Source organism: Lissotriton helveticus, chromosome 5_1, assembly GCF_964261635.1.
Source record: "Lissotriton helveticus chromosome 5_1, aLisHel1.1, whole genome shotgun sequence".
Taxonomy (NCBI): domain Eukaryota; kingdom Metazoa; phylum Chordata; class Amphibia; order Caudata; family Salamandridae; genus Lissotriton; species Lissotriton helveticus.
This window is the reverse complement of record NC_136065.1, coordinates 1156771936-1156795030: the sequence shown is the minus strand read 5'-3', so window position 1 is coordinate 1156795030 and position 23095 is coordinate 1156771936. Positions and strand designations below refer to the sequence as shown.

General features: G+C 42.4%; 1 protein-coding gene across 4 annotated transcripts in view; it reads left to right on the top strand.

Annotated features, from left to right (window-relative positions):
• The first annotated feature begins 877 nt into the window (after positions 1-877).
• Positions 878-23095, top strand: part of GPAM (glycerol-3-phosphate acyltransferase, mitochondrial) — a 244005-nt gene continuing 221787 nt past the window's right edge. Inside the window, exons 1-2 of one of the 4 annotated variants that reach the window (XM_078643773.1) lie at positions 878-1091; positions 20880-21006. In XM_078643773.1, coding sequence (XP_078499899.1) covers positions 20893-21006 — 114 coding nt within the window. In that variant the 5' untranslated portion in view covers positions 878-1091; positions 20880-20892. Of the gene's footprint in view, positions 1092-20553; positions 20678-20879; positions 21007-23095 lie in introns of those variants that run through there. The other 3 variants (XM_078643774.1, XM_078643776.1, XM_078643772.1) reach the window with 3 other exon arrangements.

Genomic DNA, 23095 nt, shown 5'->3' with positions numbered 1-23095 from the left:
AAAAAATAAATTCCCAATTTTTTTCACGATCTCTCTCTTTCCTGTTTTGGAATGTTGTTACGCATGTGATACTTAAATATAACTTCATAAAATCGTCTGTTTGCAATGTTATGGCCTTTGAAGAACGCATTTGAAAGTGGGTACTTTTTTACTGCTTTAAGTATGTTCTGATAGGAGGAGAAAATGCCAGCTTTATGTGATTATGCTAGTTTTTTTAACATCTGGTTTAATAAAATAGTGGTCATGCCGGTAATAAAACCAGAACAGCCAGGTGACAAACCTCAGAGGCACAGAAATGTAAATTACTGTAGGTTGTTACGAATTTTCCTAAATCATAAAGAAATTTGCAAACGTGTACAAAAGCATCGTGTAAAAGATGTAGAAGATGTTGCTTCCATTCAGCCGAATAAGCATTTGAACACCTTGCACATTGTCTAAGAGGACATTTAACCTGAGTAATAAGACGAGAACCGGCACCGTTCTAAGATGGTAGAGAGTGAGCCGTCTAGTTCTTAGCGACTTAAAGACCGCATCTTATCTTCAGCAGAATGTACACCTATGATAAAATCTGTCTTCGAAATGGTAAAAGCAGCATTCCATTCTAAAAACAGTTTAATAATGTATCGTTGTGGCGAATTAAATTGGAGTAATCATTCAAGAAGAATAACTAACAGTATAACTGTAATAATAAGAAGCTAATTCACAATATTATCTTTGAGACTGAGACTGCGTTCTTCAGTATTAGAATCGTATAACTTAATTGCAGTGTACCTACTCTCTGTTTCCTGAATAAAGATAAATACAGTTTAAAGATGGCCGCCACCCTGCACTCTAGTGGTTTTCCATACCAACTGGCAAGGCTGTAAAGCGAGACAGAGACACGCAGGAGCGACGCCCCTTGTGGGCGCGTCTCAGAGCTGGAGCAGCTGCTGGGGGCTGCGGCAGAATGGTGAGCGACTTGCTGCTTGTGCATGTGGAGGGTGTGCGGTGCATGTGCCGGGAGGGTTCCCACTGGGCAGGAGGAGCAAGCAACAGCAAAGTCGGCGAAAAAGAGGGCACGGAGTGCTTGAACAGAAGGAACCAGAGTACAGGTACTGTGCCGGGATCCTAGCTCACTGCTTGTGTAGTGAGAGAGCATCCTTTCAGGGACATTGGAGGTGACAATGGAGGGGTGGCGGTGTTGATTAGCAGGACATGCCAACTGCACTCGAGGGCACATTGCGCGATGACACCCTGGGGGCACGGGTCTTGTGAACGTTCGAGCTGTTGCAGAAGCCCCAGGCATATAGTAGCACTTTGTGCGTGGGATTATTTCGGAGTTAAGAGAATTCAAAATGGAACGTCATCTGGGATGAATGTGAAACCAGGGACATATGTCTGCTCTGGTGGGAATTCTCAGGGGCATGCAGGGGGTTATCGGGCCTCCGTGTGTGCGCTGCAGAAGAGTATGCACTGAGAAGGGATCGGCCGGGATACCGGAGAAGGCTTTTGGAGTACAAGTTGAATGCGTGTTGAGAACTTTTCTAGAACATGCCCGCCATCTGCAGGGTAATAGGAGACACTAATTTCGGTGGGGTACAGGGTTAGTTTCTGGGACACAATACAAATCCCCCGTGGTCTTAACGACCAGGCTCCTATAAACCTGTAAAAACTCGGAGTTCTGAAGTGAAATAATATTAAAATAAGCTATTTTTACATAGAGTTCAGGTGTAGTAAAAAAATCTTAATGTACGGTAGCTCAGAGAGTCTAGACATCTGCTGCCAAAAGCAACCTGGAGGTCATGGTTTCAAACCCTGCCGGATCTGCTTTTCATCCCTCGAAAGTGCTCTTGGATTTGATCTGCTTTTCATCCTTCAAAGTCCTCCCGAATTCGTATAATATGAAACCCCATAATTTTTTGTTCTATTAGGATGTGAGAACATTGCTGGAAGTGATTCATAAGCAGAGACAGGACTCTTTTTTTTTTTTTTTTTTTTTTTTTTTTTTTGGAGGGGGGTACTTGTTTTGTAGATTTATATTACAGGAACTTGCATCAGCACCAGTTGCATTACACACGATCACATTCATTTTTATTTATTTTGGCACAAGAAGATTAAGCTGTTTTTGCCCAGAATCACAGGATGTTGAACTGACACCAAGACTTGAACCTTGTTCACCAGTTCCAAAGTCAACATCTCTGGGCATAATGCCCCATCCTCTCCATTAGATAAAATACAGCATAATGTATTTTGAGAATCTCCTAACTGGATTTATGGTGCTGATAATACAAACTTCTTGTGTCAAAGTCCTCTGAAGTGGATGAAAATACTTTGTTGGATACTAAACAAAACATGTACTAAATATGGCTCAAATCAGAGAGGCAACAGAGGTAGAGAGAGATCCCTCATAAAATGTGTCTGAGCTTTACCTGGAGCTAGGATCCTGGAAACAGATGTAGTCTTTTCTATGGTCCTTTTTTTTCTCAGAGACTGGGGTAATCGGAGAAGGCAGCACCTCCATGTTGCTCACAAATGGAGTGGGGAAGTCATGCCTATGAATCATGAAGTGGCGCAGTCAGGAAAGGAGGAGCCGTGTTACGTGCCACTATGGTGTATGTTGGGAAAGAGTGAGGTTGTATTGGCCCATCTGCTTGTTCCTTTCAAAGGCTGCTGGATAGCAGTGGGGTTAGCCCTGGGCATGTGTTGATAGAAAATGTATGTGCCTTGCTGGGGCTACTGAATTGCAAGGGGAGGTCCAGGGAAGGTGTAGGATATAAGGTGACAGTTTTTCTCTGGTTCTGCCAAAATAGGGGGGTGAGGGGTTCAGGGGGGGGGCAATCTCTTTGTAGTTACATCTTTGACCCTGTCTCCACATTGTACTCCGGATCTCAGTTCCTAAGTTTTCGTATGCACAAAATTGCACTGCTGTTTGTTTTTGAGGGGTATTTCGTGACAGCAGCCTCATTGAGTGACCCACAAGGTAGTCATATGTACTGGAGGCAGGGTCAGACAGGGACAAAAAGCAGACCCAGGCACCAAAATACAATTTTCCTCAGTAGCGAATCGGGTAGCTAAAAAAGCGGCCAACATTTGCAAATTGGGGCAGGACTGCACATGTAAAGAGACACTGCAAAGATGTTTTGCAAGGTATAGCCAGGGTCACTGGAATTATGTGGCAGAGTTAAGAAATTATGTGTAAAAAAAAAAGCAAATCAGGCAGTGTAATGCGGAAAATGTAATAATATTATTTCATTGTGTTGTCAACTTTACACTTTGTAACAGTGTCTGGGCATTGGTTGCGCCTCATTAGTACCAGTTTAATATCTATATACAGGTGACCAGTCAACTTTCACAAAGGGCCTTATACTGCGTGGCAACATGTCGCTGCATTTTTAGTAACTTTTGAACTGTTTGAGCTACAAGCAATTTATTTCCCTAAAAATGTGCAGATTATGCAGCAGATGATGTATTATATTGTAAATGCATAATTATTCAAAAGACACTGTGGATGCACAATCACATAATTCCATTGGCCTGGGTATGGCAGACCACATGCTTTTGCTGCAAGAAAGGGACAACCAGGCCAGCAGACCATAAAAGTGGCTAAATACTGACCTGTTGGCCCAGCCCTTCTGGCACTGCCAGGTTGTCCTGCATACCAGTCCAACCTTGCCAACACACCACAGTAGAAAGCACACGATTAAACTGCAGGCCATAAACATTTTCTGTTTTACTTGATTGGTCTGAAAGCTCCCCCACCCCCCCCCCGAAAAGGAGAAAATGATTTAACATTTTGTCTGTTTTGATAAATTCGAAATGCAATCCTGGGGGCCTCTTGCTGTACTTAGGTAATTGAAAGGGTAGAATGTAGTAGCACTAGGACAGAGCAAACGCACTGCTCAAGGTATCTGTTGCCAATGCGCTTCCATTAAGTGGCAATTCTAGAATAAACAGGTAAGGAACATGTTTCCTTTAATGTGAATTTCTATGTTTCAGGTGGGTTGCATAAAAAAGATTGTAGCACCATATCAAATACTTCTTAATATAGCCCAAGCACCTCTATTTGCCAGGGGTGTGTGAACTCTCCTACTCAGCAGAGGCCTCCTTGCTGTGCTCTTGGCCCAGGATAGGAGACGCACCACATGCCGTGCCTGCTCAGTTGATCATTGTAATTCTATATTGAATGACAATGACTCACCAACAGTTTGCGGTAAGTGGGGAGCCTGCCCCAAACCCGGAAAAAAAATGATCTACATCTGGCCTCAGGAATTTGTCCTCAGCACAAGCGAAATACCCACATTCTAAATCCGACCCTAACTGATGGCAGGTTGGCTGGTCAAAACCAGGGCCGTCATAGGCACCGTTTTAACGATCCAAAGGCCTGCGAACAGGAGAATTGCGCTTTCATTTTTTTGTCACCTGCGTCCTCCAACACTTGTCCCCCATGTCCACTCCTCTCCAAAAATCTGGTGGGGATAAATCCCCCATACTTCCTACACCCATGGGCATCTGTTGAGGGAGGAAATAATGTTTGAGTATTTGTCATCGGGAGCGCGGGTGGCTTTGGAATGTGGGGGAAAATAGTGGCATATGAATGGTGAATGGTTGGTGATGGGGCCTTTTGTGTGGTGGCAGGAGCAGCAGTCGAAGTGCATGAATAAAAGTATGTAGACTTTGATGCTATATGCAATGGGGGTATGGTCAAAGGTGTGTCTGGAAAAAAACCTCTCGTTTTTGGGGATTTTTCATCTTCCAGTAACTAAAAATAATATAACGTGCAGCTTAAATACAATATAAATGCAAGTTATTAATCCGTGGGAAGTACATTATGGCACATTAAGAAACCTCTATTAGTTAATGCACTGTAGAGGTCGTTGTGTGTGTAACCATAGAGGCACAGAATCGAATATTGGTTGGTGCAGTGGAGAATAGTGACTTGTGTATTTTTACTGCTATAAGCTTCCAGATTGTGACAGAAAGCACTGGAAATATGTGGGTCATTTTAAACTTTCATTACACACAATATAAGATAAGAGTGCCACAAAATGAGCAAAAGATTTAATATAATTATAGATTTTAGTAATACCCAGACTGTCATACTCAGGCTGTGCATTTTTTAAGCATATAACTGTCCCTTAAAAGCACCCTTTTCACAGCCCAGCCCAGCTTGTAACTTGGACTACCACTGAAAGTGAAGAATAAACCTGTGTCAATTGGCAAGCTTCAAGTGACTCCATCAATTAAAGTGAATACTGGCTCCCGGGCACCCTTTACACTTGCAGATTAACCAGTTGCTCATTTTCTTTCAGACAGCAGGCGCCCTGACAAGAAGGCTTGTTTCCTGTTTAACTGTCTGCCTGCGTTCGTTTTCACAGCACAGGAGAGTCACTGCCTGACACTTCAGCTGAGAAAATAATAATTCATAATAAATTAAGTATTGGGAGAACAGAAAAAGCCACATACTGCACAAAAAATTGTCACTGCAATTGTTTTTTTAGAGGAGGCAAAAACACTATTCAAAGAACAGTGTCAACATTATTTTGTGTAAATGTTTTCCTGATTATGACCTCAGTCCATGAAAGTAGAAACACAGTCGACAAACGCCAGCCATTTTACGGATTATAATTTATGGTTTAATTCAGTGAAAATATTATATGTACAAAAATATTCATGCATAGTGATAAGTGAATAATTTCCGTATGCTGCCTCTTTTCTTCACATGCACTTGTTTCACTTGTGCTGTATATTGTCCTTTCACAAGCACAATGTGTTCACTATGCATGTAACACACAGTCTTTAAATAAAGTTGATGCTGCTATCCAAAGTGTGTTTTTGGCTCTAAAAAATACAATTGCATTGACCGTTTTTGGTACTTATGATGTTCTTTCCATTCTCCCTATAATTAAGGTATGAATTATTTTTTTCTCTATTGTGACCCATTAAGATGCTGTTTAATACTGTGATTCACCCAGTCTCGGCTGGGTTTACGGGTTTCTCCTGTTTGTAACATTGATACTTCAGCGGAAGCATTTCAAATATCGGAATTAACCACCCCCAGGAAGGTTGCCTTTTCACAAAATGAAGGGTAACTGTTTTTCTTAAATGTTAATAAGTATGGGTATCTTGTGCCCTTTAGATCCCACCCAGTTCAACCTCTGGGTGAGAGGAACATTTTGAATGCAGATGGGAGTGCAGTTTTGCTTCAAGTGTTTGGGATATGTGTGGGATCATCTGGGTTGCAAGTGGAGGAGTATCATTTGCAGTATGAGTTCAGTAGCATTTGTGGCTGCCGACGGGGAGCATTTAGAGTGCAAGAGGCCGTCGTGTACCAGATGAGAGAAATTTGCTGCATGGCAGATTGGTATTAGTAAGTGGAAGTCAAAGGGATGCAAGTAGAATTTTCTTTGGGGGGGTGGGGGAAATAGTAGATGGCCACTTGTGAGCTACACTTGAATTGTTGGCGTGTAGTACAAACACTCATTTACAAGTATCACACATGCAAAATGAGGCTGAGGAGAGACGTATATGAACTTTAAAGTTAAAATCCGGGTCATTTTGGTACTAATTTTAGCAACACAATCCCACCGGTAGTCTGTAGGCTTGTTTTATTTGACAGATAAGAGAATACTTTACCTATTCACGCTTTCTGAGGTATAGATCACTCCTACATCATCGTCGGTTTAAAATACTAGCTATGTCCTATATATGATCCAGGTCATTACTAAACATATCAACCAGACAGCCATGGACTAGGTGAGGATGCAAAGATGAGCAGGATTCCTACCTACATCCTTTCTACCGGTCAGTGGGGTGTGCTCAGCACACAGGACGGTTTGGAGTTCTAGAGTTTAATAGGCAAGCCCTTACAACTGGCTAAAAAATGTACTTTCTTACAGTTTTGAATCCCAAGTCTGTCAGGGCTGCTGCTGCAAAAAACAATAGTCTTGACTATTAAATGGACTTTTGAAAACCTAAGCATTGCGTCTGAGGGTTGTCAAATGTGACTGCTCTAGATTGTCATTTTGAAGTTTTATTAAGAATAGGTATTTGAACGTAATCACACTGCTTTATGAAACTCCTACATAAATAGCCTATAATTTGAATAGCTCAGCTTCACCATAAGTAAGTGATCTTTTAACACTGACCTTCTCGGAATGACAGCACAAAAGTACAGTTATCAGTTTCATGCCAAGGAGTAGATGTCCTGCTATGGACTTTAGGGATAATTTTAATCCCTCTACACTTCTGGGATACTTCATTGGTCAATGGGTAAGTGCAGGCCACCTCCAGGTATCTTTTCTATGCAATCCAGTGCCCTGCAGAGACCACAACTCATCTAGGAGCAGGAGTATTGCCCTTACACATTTAACAGGCACGATGAGTTGTTGTAGTGTTATGGCTATCTTTATAAAAGTGCTTCAGGAGCTTTTGGAAAGTCCTGTTGCGATAACGTGATAGGTGATTTATTGTTCTGACAGTGACTGCATATTGTAGAGAGCAGAGACAATGCCTATGTGCATTACTACGTAAGATCAAGGTGGTGTAGTGTTCTGGTATTGTTTGTAAAAATGGATTCAGAACTTAACCAGGAAGTTGTATTGAATGGCCATTGTTTGTAAAAATGCACTGAATTTATGGGAACTACTGCTGATTTAATGATGATGATAATTAGAGAGTTTAGTTAGTCCGGCAATGACTGTTGTAAATGTGCACGCTAAGTGTATAGTGCTAGTTAATCCAGGCCACAGAAATAGTTCGAATTTTCTTGGTCAAGCTGCTTGGGTTTCTTAGAAAGGAGAACATTGCTCCTGATCTCTTTGGGAAGTGTATTTTGCATAGACAAAAAGCCTCCTGCAGTTTGAATACGTCTGCTACACATGCAACAATGACCCCCCCCCCTTACCGAATCCCCATTTTGCTCTGTTAGTAAGAAAAGGCAATAATGAGTGCTTAACTGACCTTAAAGCAATGGTATCGTAAAAGTTAACAATAGGATGGCCATTTCAGATTTTCAAAAGTGTGTGGCAAGTTTTATAGGCCAGTTTGCTCTGCATTTCTTAAGCATTATTGATAATTTCTGAAAGCATTAACAGATCTTAGTTGCCCTTTCCTTAATTATGTGGCCAACTTTTGCACACGTATGCTGGAATGGGAAAGCTTAAGTGTATAAGCTGTCCCTTTCAAACATCATGTGGGCAGTAAGGCTGTTGGCACTGATTTTCTTCTCCACCCAGTTTCAGCACCATACTCCAGAACAAATAATAAATGACTCATCCTTCCATTATAGGCATGATCCATACTTTGAGTGCGCTTGGAAACCTGGAAAGCAACTTTGTCAGTGCCCGCATTCGAAGCCTTCTGGGGGGATTAGCATGTCATTGGAAGACGTTTGTGGGGAGAGCACATTTTATTATATTTTTATGAGTCCTGTTCAAAGATGCCTCCTATTGGTGTGCGCTTGCACCCCTAGCACTACCTTAGAATGGGTATTTAAAATAGAAAAGACGGTTAAAACGTCCCTGCTGTGTATGCATAATGTGAGTGGCCTCCCTTAAATAGTCAAACTGTTTGTTATTTTTGCTTTTTTTTAATTGGAAAAAACAAACATCAAACGATAATTCATAGACTGAAATATCCGATGGCAGTGTAAGGACACAGTACAGTATAACAAATAGTATGTAAGTAAGTGATATAGCAATCAGTATATCAGATCAAGCTGCATAGATCCTATAAACACATGGGCAAAAGCGATAGTCATTCCCTTTTATGTTTTGCACAGCTAGACAGGTATCCGTTATTCCACATTCTATCTATTCTACCCTAGCATTACAGGCCAGATAAATCAGCCCGGCATCTCGGAATACATACTGGGCTTTTTCCTGACGTTGTGTGTGAGGACCGGACTCCCATACATTCGATAGGTCACCAACCCACCCCCACCTCTGAGGGGATGCATCGGCAGGCAAACCCAGTCAAAGGCCGCGTCTTCAGGCTGCAGGAGATAGAAGTGAAGGGTCTCCTAGCTGTCCTTTGATAGGTTGTAAAACTGCGCATACTATGGACTGCTCATTACAGAAAAACAGGTCTTTCAGCCAGTCTTCTTTTTCGGTTTTCGCATTCCTTCCCCAACACATGGCCACTCTTCACTTAGCTAATAACAATGCCATAGCAGCAAACCTCTTGTCAATACCAGGATTTAGCTTAACATATCCAAGCAGAGCCGGCATGGGATCTAAAAAGCGACTGTGGTACACAATCAAAAACCCGACCAATGTTCCAGCACCAGAATAAACGAACAGACCAAATGTATGAAGTCATCCTGTTCCGTTACACAATGAGGACTAGTGTGCGGCCTACTTGGGTCGACTTTAGCTTGCTTTTGTGGTGTGCAGTATGCAGAACATAAATATTAATAATGCAGTAACATGTACCCTTGGTTAGGAGTGACCAACGTGATTTACATACAGCAGTGGTCCCATATTGTGTCAGTGAGTTTGATTTCAAGTCTTCCTCCTGCACCCATCTATGATGTGTTGGAATAGGAGCTTACTCGTTTAAGACCATCAAATACATCATGGACAGCCATCTAGTGGCTTCCTGTGATTTCATGATTTGAGATAAGTGTGTGAGCTCCTGTGGCTCTGAGGGGAACCCAGGTATTCGTTCTCTAGCTATGTACTTTGAACTATGATACAAGATGACGCCCAGAGCAGATAATGTCGCCCTCATATGCGCCTGCTCTAGAGTAATAAGTTCCTCATCAATGTATAAATGCCCCAACTCTGACATCCTCAACTTGGCCATGGTGTCCAGAATCCGATGCTCTCTAGGGGTGTGTGGGGTTACTGGCCAACGGCAGTGGCAGGGGAGTATAGTTAGGCAGTCCCCAGCCTCTAGCCCAAACACCTCCAAGCCCAGCATGTTGTGAGCACAGTGCAATTTTCACTACTAGGTGTATGCAGGCCTGTAGGCAGCAAAGAACTGATAGGGTCTCTCCATGAGACTAGGTAAGAGATTTGGCAATCAGGGTGATGCCATAAAGGGAGAAAATGAGCCCCCAGCTCTCTAGACCTGGCAGCTTGAAATCACCCCTCCCATAAGGCATCATTAATGTATTCCAGCTGATTGTAGGATGTAGTGGGATCTAAGAGACTGAAAGAAATCCTGCTTAAGTGGACACAGATATTTAGAAAACGGAATCTTTGAAAAACAATCATTTTTCTAAGTGCAATTTGGCCCTCATTGGGAAGGAAACTGAATCCAAGACGTAACCTGTTGTGTCAATCTCTCAACCGCTTTGCTGTAATTCAGGCCGAGCAGCTCCCTTGCCTCTTGGTGTAAAATCACCCCCAAGTACCTCATAGAGTCCTCAAACCAGTGTATCTGATACTTCGAGTCAGGTTTACAAGTTCACAAAGTGAGTGGGAACAGCCCAGTCAATGCTTCCTCCCAAAAACTACCAAACCATATGACCTTGCGGATCAGAAGTTCCATATTAACTCCAGGATTCCTGACCAAGGAGGATATCATCACCATACATAGAGAGGAGAAGCTGTCCAATCCGAAAGGACAACGCTCTCTGCACGAGATATTCTTTTAAGTTTCTGGAAAGAGGTTCTATGACCAGAATAAACAGCAGGAAGGACAGCAAGCATCTCTGCAGAATCCTCCTTATGATGTCAAAAGATTGTGAGGTCAATCCATTGGTCTGAATTCTAGCAAGTTTTTTTGTTTATAGAAGTATTATCAATTTTAGGAAAGAAATTGCTATACCGTATCGGAACAGTGTGGCAATTAAGGATGCCCCTATGCTTTTTACATGCCCAGTAGAGCCACAGCAGCCTCCACCTGTGCATCTATGTAATATATAAGAGTACAGAGGATAATAGTCATTGATCTATGAGGTATGCGGGACAAAGCCCAACTAAACTCAAAATCCACTTCTCCATTAATAGGGGCATTCTGGCAGCTAATACCTTACCAGAAATCTTTTTCAATGTTTAACTGTGAGAGAGGGGTAATAAAACAAGCACAATTTCATGGATCTTTTTTTTACTTTGGAAGTAGGGTGATAATGGCCTCTCGCTTTGAGGGCTGCAAGACTCCTCTCTTTGCCGCCTCCTCATACTACTGAAGTATTGAAGAGCTGGTAGTTGCTTGAAAGTCTTATAGAACTCAGCTGGAACACTGTCCGAGCCCGGGTCTCTCCCACCCGCCAAACTCTCTATAGCTGCAGTGACTGACTTAAACTAGCGTAATGGGCTTGTTTAACAATAACAACAACAAGGTGATGGATGGAATTCTTGAATCAATCTCAGCCATTGGAAATCGCTCATGGCAGCCTCCCATTCCATCGTTTCTTACCCACCATGCTGCCTCAGTTTGGACTCCGCGATATGCAAATCAGCCTTGCCCCTGCTCCTTATGAGAACAGTTCAGCCAAAACTTCCAAGCCAAGTCCTCCCTGAACCGGAATACAAGCAATCTAGGTGGGTTTCACCGTAATCAGGGCTCTTCATAGCTTGATTCCAGTGGCACAGTGAGCATGGGCTCCTCGTCTGGGCATACCTGTCGCACTTGGGGCGTCAGTTGCAATAACAGTTGGCATTTCAGGCTATGCTGTTCGCATTTGAAACAGGGTCAAGACTAATTTCCATATAGCTGGTTCCAAACTGAGGTGGCATGGTGTACACAATAACTAATGGACTAGGATGAGGCCTGACTAATTACCAGTGGTAAACATTTATTCAAGCCAGCCGAAGAATCCCATCACAATCTTGAAAACTGAGAATCTAGGTCACTAGGCCGTGGTGGAGCTCCCCCCATGGGGGTCTAGGGCCCAGGGAACAGTGAGCGCGCTCTACAGGAAAGGCGGTTGAGAACTTCTCTTTACCAAAAAATGTTACTAGCAAGGAGTCAATGTGCTCCTTCTGTTTCCCCATATTTGTTGACTTTGCTACTCCCAAACATTTTTACAACGAGATTAGGCTTCAAGGACTTAATTTTTTGCAGCAATCACTTTTATCAGCTTCTCCATCTTCAGCACTTTCTCGGTTGTTGAGGAGTGATGCTGCTGGTCTGAGATCCACCTCTCATCAGCATCTGTTCTGACATTTTGTCTATTAATCCTTTCTGTCAGCATAGCTAATCGCATGGTGACCGAGTCGGGTTTATGGTCAATAGTGGAAAGACTGGCCTTTAGGTGTAAAAGAATGGAATCAAATCAGGCCCGAGGACTCCCCACTTTCTCCTTCAGTGTAGATGCAGGCAAGGCTGGATGCTGACCAACAGCCTGACAGCAGTTGAATGACAGCTTGCTTTGATTCAATGTTACCTATAGTCTCAGGAAGGCCAGTATTTGTCGGATTGTCCCACAAGAAAGAGTGCATGGTGCCTGTCCACCATTGGTGGTATGAGTAGCAGTAAGTTATTAAATTCAAGGCCAACGTCTTTATAGTGCAGCAGCTTGTTCAAACTTCACAGTTACAAACCAACTGGGAATGTGGCCAATAGAATCATGTGTCACTGCCACAGGGAAGCGTGATGAACAACAAAGATATCCAGTCATGAGCAAGGTACTGATCCAAAATCCCACTTTAGGTATATGTCGGGTATTGGAAACAATAAGTATTACCAACAGACAGCTAAAACTATCTGAAACTGAGACATAAAAAGGCACCATTAAGATGTATAGAATACCTTTAGGTAAAGATAAAAAGGATAAAAGTAAAAACGCAATCTAGAAAAGAAGCAAACTATGACTTTATTTCATATTTTTAGCAGGAGATGGGCTTTTATTTGCATCCCACATAGATAGTGTAATTTATGCTTTTTGTGGTTCAATCCTAGGATACCGCGTGAATCCTTGCCCTCTTTACGCTAATGCCTGAAACACCGCGCCCCACAGGCAACCTTTTGTCGGGTTTGAATCTAGAATCTGGAACAACCACTAACCAGGCGTGTTCCATCTACTACAGACCTTCTTCCAGCACAGAAGATACTCTGTCTATTTCTTGAATCCTTTACCACCTCACCCTAGGTAAAGCCCTTTGTTATTCCTCAACAAGATTTGTGCTTTAAATGTCAAAAGGTACATACGCCTATATATTAAATAGCACTTTTTCAGCCACTTAGGGCCAGATGTACGACCATTTCATTTAACAAGTCTCTGATTGCGAAATGTTATGACTCTCAATTAAAGACTTGAAAAATGAAATGTGCTAAAGTGTGTCAGAAACATTAGCGATTCCCAATTGGGTCGCAAATGACCTGCCTCATCAATATTCATTAGGTAGGTCGCAATTTGTGACCCATTGGGACTGGCCAATAACACAGGGATGATAGCTTGCTGGGTACAGCAGGCCAAAATGTCTGTTTGCTTTTAAATAAAGCAACTTTTTTTGTTGTTGAAGTGCAGCCCTTTTTCCGAAAATGGGATGTGTTTCCAAAAAGAAAGATTAAATATTTGTTTCCTTTTTAGGTCTCGCTTATGCAGCGCTTGCACTGTCTCTTCTAGACATGTTGTATTCAGAATATAAGCATGAATTTCCGCCCACTTTCCACCCATTGTTTTAATTGGCTGATGTTACTGTCCTTTGTAAATGGTGGCTTTTCATTGGTCAATAGGCTTAGTAGTTTCTCCTTAGTACCACCTTTTCTCTTCTTGTAACCTCATATGAGGACACACCCTGTTACATGTTCTGCTACTCTATACCTTTTAATTATAACCTCCAGCACTATTTTCTTAAGTGCCATTCTCCTGCCTGCTGTTGCAGCCCTGACACTTTTTTTTTATTGGCACTCCTCAGCATTAATAATGACGGGCGCCCTTTTTTTTTTTTTTTTTGCAATCGCTGAAGTGACCAAATTCCTTTTTCTTTCGGTTTACTTTTCATACAATGGTGCCACCCTCGCCTTGGCTTTAAACATCTTAAGGTAAAAGCGCGGGTGTCACGATTGCTTCAAAAGTAAAGAAATAGATTTTTTTTTTTCTATTTCTTTACCATTAAAGCAATTGCAGCGCCCGCGCTTTAGCTTAAGATGTTCAAAGTGTAAGTGAGGGTGCCGCGATTGTAACAAATAGACAAAAAAGCTCGCAGACACCATTTTTTCTATTTGATTACTTTTGTTACAATCACGCATCTGCGCTTTAGCTTTAAACATCTTACTCTAAAGCGCGGGTGCCGCAATTACTTCAAGAGTAAAAAAATAGATATTTTTTCTTTTATTTCCTTTGAGTGCCGTGATCCATTTGCAATGCAATAGCTCTAGCATTATTGAAAGTTTGACCTATTGGCGTTGCATTATTATTAGCAACGCCAATAGCTCAAACTTTCAGCACTGCGAGACCTATTTCATTGCACATGCTTGTTTAAGAGTAGGCATGACTGCTTGCTCTTAAAAATGTTTTCCCTGGCAGTCATGAAGGGGAAGGGGGCCCCTTTGCGTTTACACCTGGTCTACCACCTACTTGAAGTAGGCGGTAAACTGCAATTGTTTTGCTACTCCATTTCTGTTGCAAAATAATCGTATGTGCCCTTGCGACTCTCTATTAGGAAAGGACTTCCTTGGCACGCCCCTTCCAAATAACGACTCTCAAATCCTATTTTGTGAGTCGATAATAGGTTATAGACTCCCAAAATAGGGTTAGTACATGTGTAAAAGCTGTTTAGCGATCTCAAACGGCACGAGTTTCCATTTGCAATTACTAAAAGCCTTCGTACATCTGGCCAAAAGCCTCTTTGACCTGCATCACAGCCTTTTCCAAGCCGGGCCCAAACCTGTTTTGAGATTTCTTTCTTTTGTCCTTTGTAGGTCAAGAACATTATCTTGTTTTTTAGCAGAATGGTACAGAACACTGGAGAATACTTCAGCCTTACTCATGACCTACTTCCTTTTGTCTTGTCATGTCCTGCTACCTGGGCTGCATAGACGTTTTTGAAGTTTGTGTACTGAATTTGATTCTGGGTGTTGGAAGTAAAATGCCCTTTATAAGGAGGAAAATAGCAATTTTCATTTCCGAAAGGAGTATTTCTAGGTGATAAAAAGATATAGCGACATTTTAAAATACACATGATGTCGATCCAGTTTTTCCAAGTTGCTTCACGTAAAAAATGTTTTAAAAATCTGTGTTTTTACCTTGAAATCGCTCTCCTGATTAGGCAGCATCACTAGCAGTGTTTCTCTTTATTTCAGAACTGCTGATGCCAGTGAGTTGAGCATAATACTATAGATAGAGGTGTAGGTGGGAGCAGAGGTTAGACTGCTGAATGTGTGGCCCAATCTATCATTTTTAGGTCTCTTCTAGTCGGCTCATGCGCTGCATGCCCTGTCTCGACGAAACATGCAGTATCCAGGATATGGGCTTCAAAAAATGCCCATCTTCTTCATTGGTTCCTCCTGCTATCCTTTATAAATGCTGACTTTTCATAGGTGAATACACTTAGCAGTCCCTCCTTTTGAACTTTAGTATCCTCCCACGAGGACTGCCCCTTTTACATGCGCTGTTACTCATTAGTTAATTTAGAGAGCTACCAGAGCACTCTCTTTCTTGTTGGCCTGCCTTTGCCCAAGTGCTCTGTTTACTTTGCGTCTGCAGCTTAATTTGCCTGCCCACTGAATATCCCTTTGCTGTCTCCTCAACAACCTCACCCCTCCCACAATGCCTTTCCTCCTCCACCACAACCCTCCAACATTGCTGCTTTTACCCTTGCTAGGTGCGCAACGCCCATTGGGCTCAAAGAGCTTCAGCCCCCCCTCCACTTCCACCCCCCATCTTGTGTGTCAGCCCGGGCTGAGACAGCTTCCCAGGCCCACAAACAGCTGCACCTGTGTACTTCACAAGTCTTTAAAAGACCATTTGCTTGTTAATGAGGCTTTGTTGTTTTTTCCACCCCTTCTTAGAGCCCCTACATCTCCACTCTGCCAATTGCTGGAAGAATTAGCCCCCACCCCGAAATGTTTTCTTAGCCCACCCCCGCCCCCCTGAAATTTGGCTCTAGTTGCACCTCTGACCGTTGCTGTACTACAATCTGATTGGCATTTGTAATTTTGTTAGGTTTCGCCATTGTTTAATTATAATTATTACAATGGGCATGGTTTTTTGTAGGCATGGGGAGAGCTGACGCTGAGACTCGAATCCTGAGCCTCGAACCCGTCTTCCCAGTCCCAAAGGTGACAGCTCTATATATTATGCCACATCCTTTCGCCAGTTGTTGTTAGCCCTGCCTCTTCTTTCACCCTTTCAGTATCTCCCCTTCTCCCCCACCCTCCCCTCCTCAGCCTCTTCCTCTGCAGTCTCCGCTAGACGCACCTGCTACCCTCAGCATCGGTATGCGCAGCCCACGATTTGCTGCCCATATTTCACAGTAAATGCCCGCATCTCGGAAGCCGACATTTACTGTCTGCAACCCAGGAACACGGAACTAGCACAACCCTATATCTGGAATTAGGAGCACACGGCTGCGGCTCCCTCCCCCATTGGGATACTCAGGCCATCGAGCTTTCCCCTTCCCATCACTGGATGGGGCTCACTAATACAGCGCCATTACCTTCGACGCTCTAAGCGGTCCAGTTCCCCTACACATCTGACTGTATTTTTCTTGGTCTGGCTGTTCACCATTTGTGCCCTCAGTTCCATATTTGTTACTATCCATGCGGGAGTTGCCAACATTGACTACAGGCAATTGCACACAGGCATGCTTATTCTAAATGTCCTGATGATGATTCATTTATTGTATATATGGATCGAAACATCGTTGACACCCAATACACCTTATACACTGCTCTAAATTGTCATTTAAGGTGTAAAGGTGTTCGCTTGCAATTTTTTGTTACATTGAAAACTGTGTGTTTAACCCCTTCCACGCTCATGACGAGCTGGGCTCGTCATGAGGTAGCCTCCTCGCACGCTCATGACGAGCCCAGCTCGTCATGAAACATGGGAATGATCAAATCCCAGCACAGGAGGGGAAAATGCATAGCATCGATCTGGTTAACAAACCTACAGCTTTGCCTGCGCCTTTTGTGTCCTTCATTGTTTGTCCCTCTTGGTTTAGTTGGATGCATGCTTGTTTCCCATTTAAAAATTGTTTTGTTTGTATTGTTCCTATTTGAATTTAAAATATTAAATATCTGACCTCTGTCCGACTGGACAAGTTATACAAATATAGTACTGACTGGGTCTATATTCATCCCCCCCCTTTTTTTACTGTTGTTTCTCTAGGAACCACTGTTCTTAAAAATAGTCCAACTTTCACTGAACTCATGGCCAGGACAGCCAGTCATTAGGCATGCAGGCTGAACCATTTCAACCAGGCTACACGGCAATGTCCTCACCGTGCTTTGACTGATAGTTCAAATAGCTGCTGCTACCTAACTTTGAAGACTGACCTCCCTGCGCAGCCTGGTGTGCCTGATCGCCCCACTCACCAGACTCCTGATGCCCAGCAGCATCATGGCTTTGCCCTTATGTGGACCACTGCACCTCTTTGGAGAAGGGCACTGCTTGTAAGCTTAAGGAATGTTTCTGCCTTTCAGTGCTCCCGTTCATGCATGCTATCTCCAAGAGCTGTCATAAAATCAAACCATGGCATCAAAAGTAGCCTACGTCACAAAATGACAGGCTCAGGCCGCTATCTTGGGTGAGGAACCGATTTTTAAACTTTCCATTATAATTAGGGCTCCATGTTTTATGGTATTTATTTTTTTGACATTTCCGTCTGTATTTATACCCATTTATTTGTTGTCAACTTTATCTGTTTTTAACCATATTTATTATGGGTTTTGAGAAACAAATCTAGCTGAATCTGGTATATTTCGACATGTATTTAATCAATAAATATGCATTTGTGCTTTAATGTCTGCCAGGTTTCAGTGATGTGAACACCCGCAGAAAATAAATCAATGCACTAAAATGAAAGTATGCACATTTCAGTGTGAGCCTTGTGCTTATCTACTGCTGTTTAGGCCTCTTTGCTAAAACTCTTCTTTTTTTTTTTTTAACCCTCTTACCTATCAAGCCACACAGTTATTGGCCTGACAGTCATGGCAAAGTGTATTTAGAATCACTCAAAAAGCACCCAATTTTCACTTTTATTCACATTTAAAAATAAATGCAGACAAGAAAATAAATGGTTTCTGTCTGTATATATCTGCAAAAATCAGTAAAAACAGAAAGCAGGGACCCTTAATTATATTAAATAAAAAAGTTTCTACTGTTAGTTGATAATTGCCATCTTTGAATGGCAGACATCCACATTTATTGTGGAGAGAGCAAAGAAGTCTAGAGGGTTTCTTGTGACCGAGAAACCTAGAGGGTTTATTGTGACCTCTGTGAAAGCTGAGCAACACTTTTTTCAGAACCCCCCCCCCCTCCCCAAAACAAAATTGGGATGGACAGTATTCACAAAAGTAGGACTGTACTTTGGCAGTGACCGTGTCCGTAGAAGAACAATGACAGTTCTTCACGTCATACATGAAAACTAATGTCACAAAAGGCATAAATTATTATACACCCATCACTTTTAAAACAATGGGGTACCCTAGACATAAGTGCCAAAACAATTGCCCGCTTCTAGTAATCATAAGAAAAATGATAAACTACATTTAGTAATTGTTTTTAAGTTTCATATTTGGACACAGAACACATAGCAAAGATCAGACGTAACTATCAACATTTCAAACCTAACTATCAACATTTCAAGACAAAAATAAACAAAACTATCACAACTGTGTAGAGGGCAAGGACTTTTTATGGAAGCACACAACTCCTGCCCAAATGAAACACATGTTCGTCCCATGTAGGCTGAGCCAAAGCCCCTCTCGACTAGTGATAATCACACAGTTCCATGCAATTCAAATCCACACAAATCCATGCCACACTACATGATACATGATTCAAACTATTGAAACCACGTTATTCCACTCCACAACCGAAATCCAATGCTCTATCTATCTATCTATCTATCTATCTATCTATCTATCTATCTATCTATCTATCCTCCTGCGAATATACCACCGCCTGACTCTCGAGAGTTGCGTCGTCACTTCGGACCCCACAGGAGTAGGTCCCATAATATTCTCTCCAAGACACCTCCTAAGGAGGCCGAAATAAAGTGATTTTGAGCCAGCTACACTCTGCATCATCATTTGTTACTAAGGAGGTGTCTTGGAGAGAATATATATATATATATATATATATATATATATATATATATATATATATATATATATATATATATATATATATATATATATATATATATATATATATATATAGATAGAGATCTCTAAAATTTATAATACATAATTCAACATCATGCAACACAGTTCTACAGCACTCCACATAATTAAACTCCACCACAAAATCCCATTGCACATAATTACACTCCATTACACACAATCCCACTCCTCTTAATTCCAATACACTCCAAAACACATAATTACTATCCACATAATTCATCTGCACACCGTGCCACGTAATTCCACAACACAAAATCATTCCACACAATGCCACAATTAACCTTTCCAATCCAACCCACATAATTCCACTACACACCACATACATCCACTCCAATCCATAACACATAGGTAAAATCCATTTACATTTACAACGCCAATAGCTCCTTTTTTTTGTTACACCTAAGCACACAGATCTGGAGCTTAACTCCTACCCGTTTGTTATTTTTCGTCACCAAAAATGCGATGCTAGCCACACAGTTCCACTCCATACAATTCAACTCCACACATTTCCAATCCACACCACATAATTCCTCACCAAACCACATAATACAACTCAACAAGAAAATTACAGACCACCCCACATACATCCAATCCACACCACACATTTCCACATTAAGCCACAAAATTCAACAGCACACCACATAATTAAACTCCATTGCATGCCTCTTCACAACACAAAATACTATTCCACACAATTACACTCCAAAACACACAATGCCACTCCACACAAGTCCAGTACACTCAATACCACATAATTACTATCCACATATTTCCACAGTGCACCATGCCACATATTTCTACTACACAAATCCACTCCACGCCACACGATTACACAGCTAATCCAATCCACATAATTCCTCTACTCACCACATACATACACTCCATAACACATAGATAAAATACATTGTCATTTACAATGCCAATAGCTATAACTCCGACAAATGCGAGACCAATTGCATTTCCAATGCTTTTTTGGGGGGTGTTGTCTTGATTTTAAGTAGTCGCGAACAATGTATCTGGGGCCAGCTTGCCCTTCGAAGAAGGACGGAGATTCCGCTCTGATCCTCCTTTGTCGAGGGCATCTCTCCAGTCTTTAGAAGACCACGATATCCGGAGGATATCAAAGGGATCCTGTGTCTTAAATATTGACAGATTGTAAAGAGGCGTCAGTACTGAGCGACAGGTGGATGGATGACTTGCACTGTGCAGAGCTGAGCACCCTGACCCGAACAGCCGACTCCGTGTGGAATGATACTCGTCCTTCTCTCTGTGCTAATGTTTACTCTGTATTTGCTCTCCCTTCTCATTGGCTGTGGGGTGCATAAGGTGATTGGCGACGGTGCTGCGTGTGCCGTGACTCACTTTCTGCTGAGTTCATAGAAGTCTATTTTACTCTGCCTTGCCACTCGCCACCTTGCACAACGTTTCAGGACACTTTTCATGCTTTTCTTGCAGCGTACGTATGACTGTGCACGCCATTTGCGGGTTGTTGGGCTGTTTCTCTAGGTGTCCGGGTTTCTCATGGGAAACATCGTCTTGCTGATAAATTGAAACCTTTTCCGTATTTTGGAGCCGGCTGCCGGAAAACGCCTGTAATTTGTGTGCAGTATTTATCACGTTGTTTAAAAAAATGTAAATGTCTGTCTTCTGTTTTGCAGCTCATGAGTTTGGATGTTAAGTGACATGGACGAAGCCGCGCTGTCGTTGGGCACGGTCGATGCCTCCTATTTGCCACACTTGGGAGGTTACCTTGGCGGTGGAAGCAAGCATGCCACCGAAGAATGGGTAAGCGAACACTGCACATCTGTGCGCCCTTTTAACGAGTTCTTCTTACCTTAAAGTCTACCTGCGCCAGAACGCATGCTCGTTGGTCGCGTTCTCTTATTCCACCTGCTTGCTCTTAAAGAGGATTATTTCTCATCAATACTAACGACGTGCGAATCCTTGCCTCCCATTGCATAACATGTGGCACGTGGACTGGAATAAGGCTCATGCCTAACCAGACACGCAGGGATTTTTACAAGGATTTGTTTTGTTGCTTGTCAGCCAAAATGTTTTTTTTGCGCAGACTTGGCGCCCGAAGGTGTTTTTTGTCTCAGATATTCTGGCAGGTGGTCCTTGGGAGATGAGATTACAGATTGTGCTTTCGGTGTCAACTGTTGAACAATGAGACCAGGGCTTTAAGAGCCTATTTAGCAAAACTCTTTGCCTTTGGACAAAATCAGTTTATCTTCTTCTCACTCCTTAGATCTTGTCTGATCTCGGTTGTCGGATAAATCAGTTCAGCTTCATGCCTAATGTGGAAATAATTGGCGGTGTTAGTAAGACACGCACTCTACTTTAATGCATTATATGAACTCCATGTTGACATAAATGCTCCGAGGTGCGCTCTCAGTTCCTGGAGGCAGGTGGACTTCAGCCATTTCTCCAGTTCCTCTTCAGTCACTACATCAACGATCAGTTTTTCCAGGTTTTCAATGCATATCGCCGCATTTGTTCCGCCCTCCTTTTTATTTTTATTTATTTGAACAGTTTGGGATTTTATAATTGCTAACGGACTAACCTGTCACAGAATATCAGTCATTTCGTTAAAATTGAGCATTCTGGAAAGGCAACCGTCGTGTAGATTTCGCTGCAGCTCTCTCTAATATATTTAAAACTTTTGTAATTATTTCTGAAATCAAACTGCGGAACAGCGATACAACCCCCTCACCCCTTTCACTTATTATCAGATCTGAACCGTTTACTTCAAATGCAATAACTGTAAGCCTGCTTCTGACTGCGGCCTTTTGTAACTTAATGACTATTTCCCAGTACTGAGGCAAAACAAGATATTGGGGGTCGGTAGCTGGATTTGAATCGACAGCATTTATTGAGCACATCTATTTTACCCTCTTTTCAAACTCGTTGTTTCTGCAGGATCTTAGTTGAATTATGTAACTGTCATAGCCTGACCCAAGAAGTCCTCTCGTTTTGTGGATGATATCTTAGGATGCCATTAAATTATGGATTTTAGGTTGCTTGCTTATAATATTAATAATAATTCATGTTTGTGAAGCACAAACATATCACCCATTAGTGGGTTTGCAGGTGCTGGGGGGGCCGTCGGTGAGATTAAGTGAGCTATTGACCAGACTCGCATGATGCTGAGCCCAGCTGCCGGGGATTGAACCGCAAGCCCCGCGCTCCAGTCAGCTGCTCTGGCCGCTGCTCCACACCTCTCTTTTATATAAGGTTCAAATGCTGAACCCTTGAAAACCAGATGCCTCTATGATAAAACAGGCCTTCTCATTCCTACTGGCCACCAACAATGCTCTGCACATAGTCGGGCATTGAAGACTCCATGTTCATTCAGTCCAAGGCATACTTGTGGAGAGCAGCTGTTTAGGTGCCAGTTGACATCATTTTGTGTGTTAAGAGAATCTTGTCTGTGGGGTTTGACTGAAAGCACTGTCAGCCTGTCTGTGTTTCTTTGGCTGGTGTCCCAGGTTGGACTGGCCCAGATCACTGTAACCTGGTGCATACCTGCCTCCCCTGTTTACTTTGGCTCTTTAGGCCCTTTGTTGTGATCGAAGATGGATCGCAAATCACTTCACAAACATGCTTGAGGAGATATGTGTGAGCGTGGGGAGCGCCTAAAATCTTACGCGCTTAAAATCTTATACACCGAAAGACTTCAATAGCACATCTAGGGTGGGAGGATCAGGGATAGTGCTAAACCTCAATTTGATTAGGCACTGTGTCCCAAAATAATGAGCAAAACAGCATATAAAATATACATTCAGTATGTAAGGATAGACTCAATAAGTGAGTTGTAGGTTGTAATTAGAAGATTTATAAATATTTCTTACTAAAGTTCGAAGAGGCGCAATGC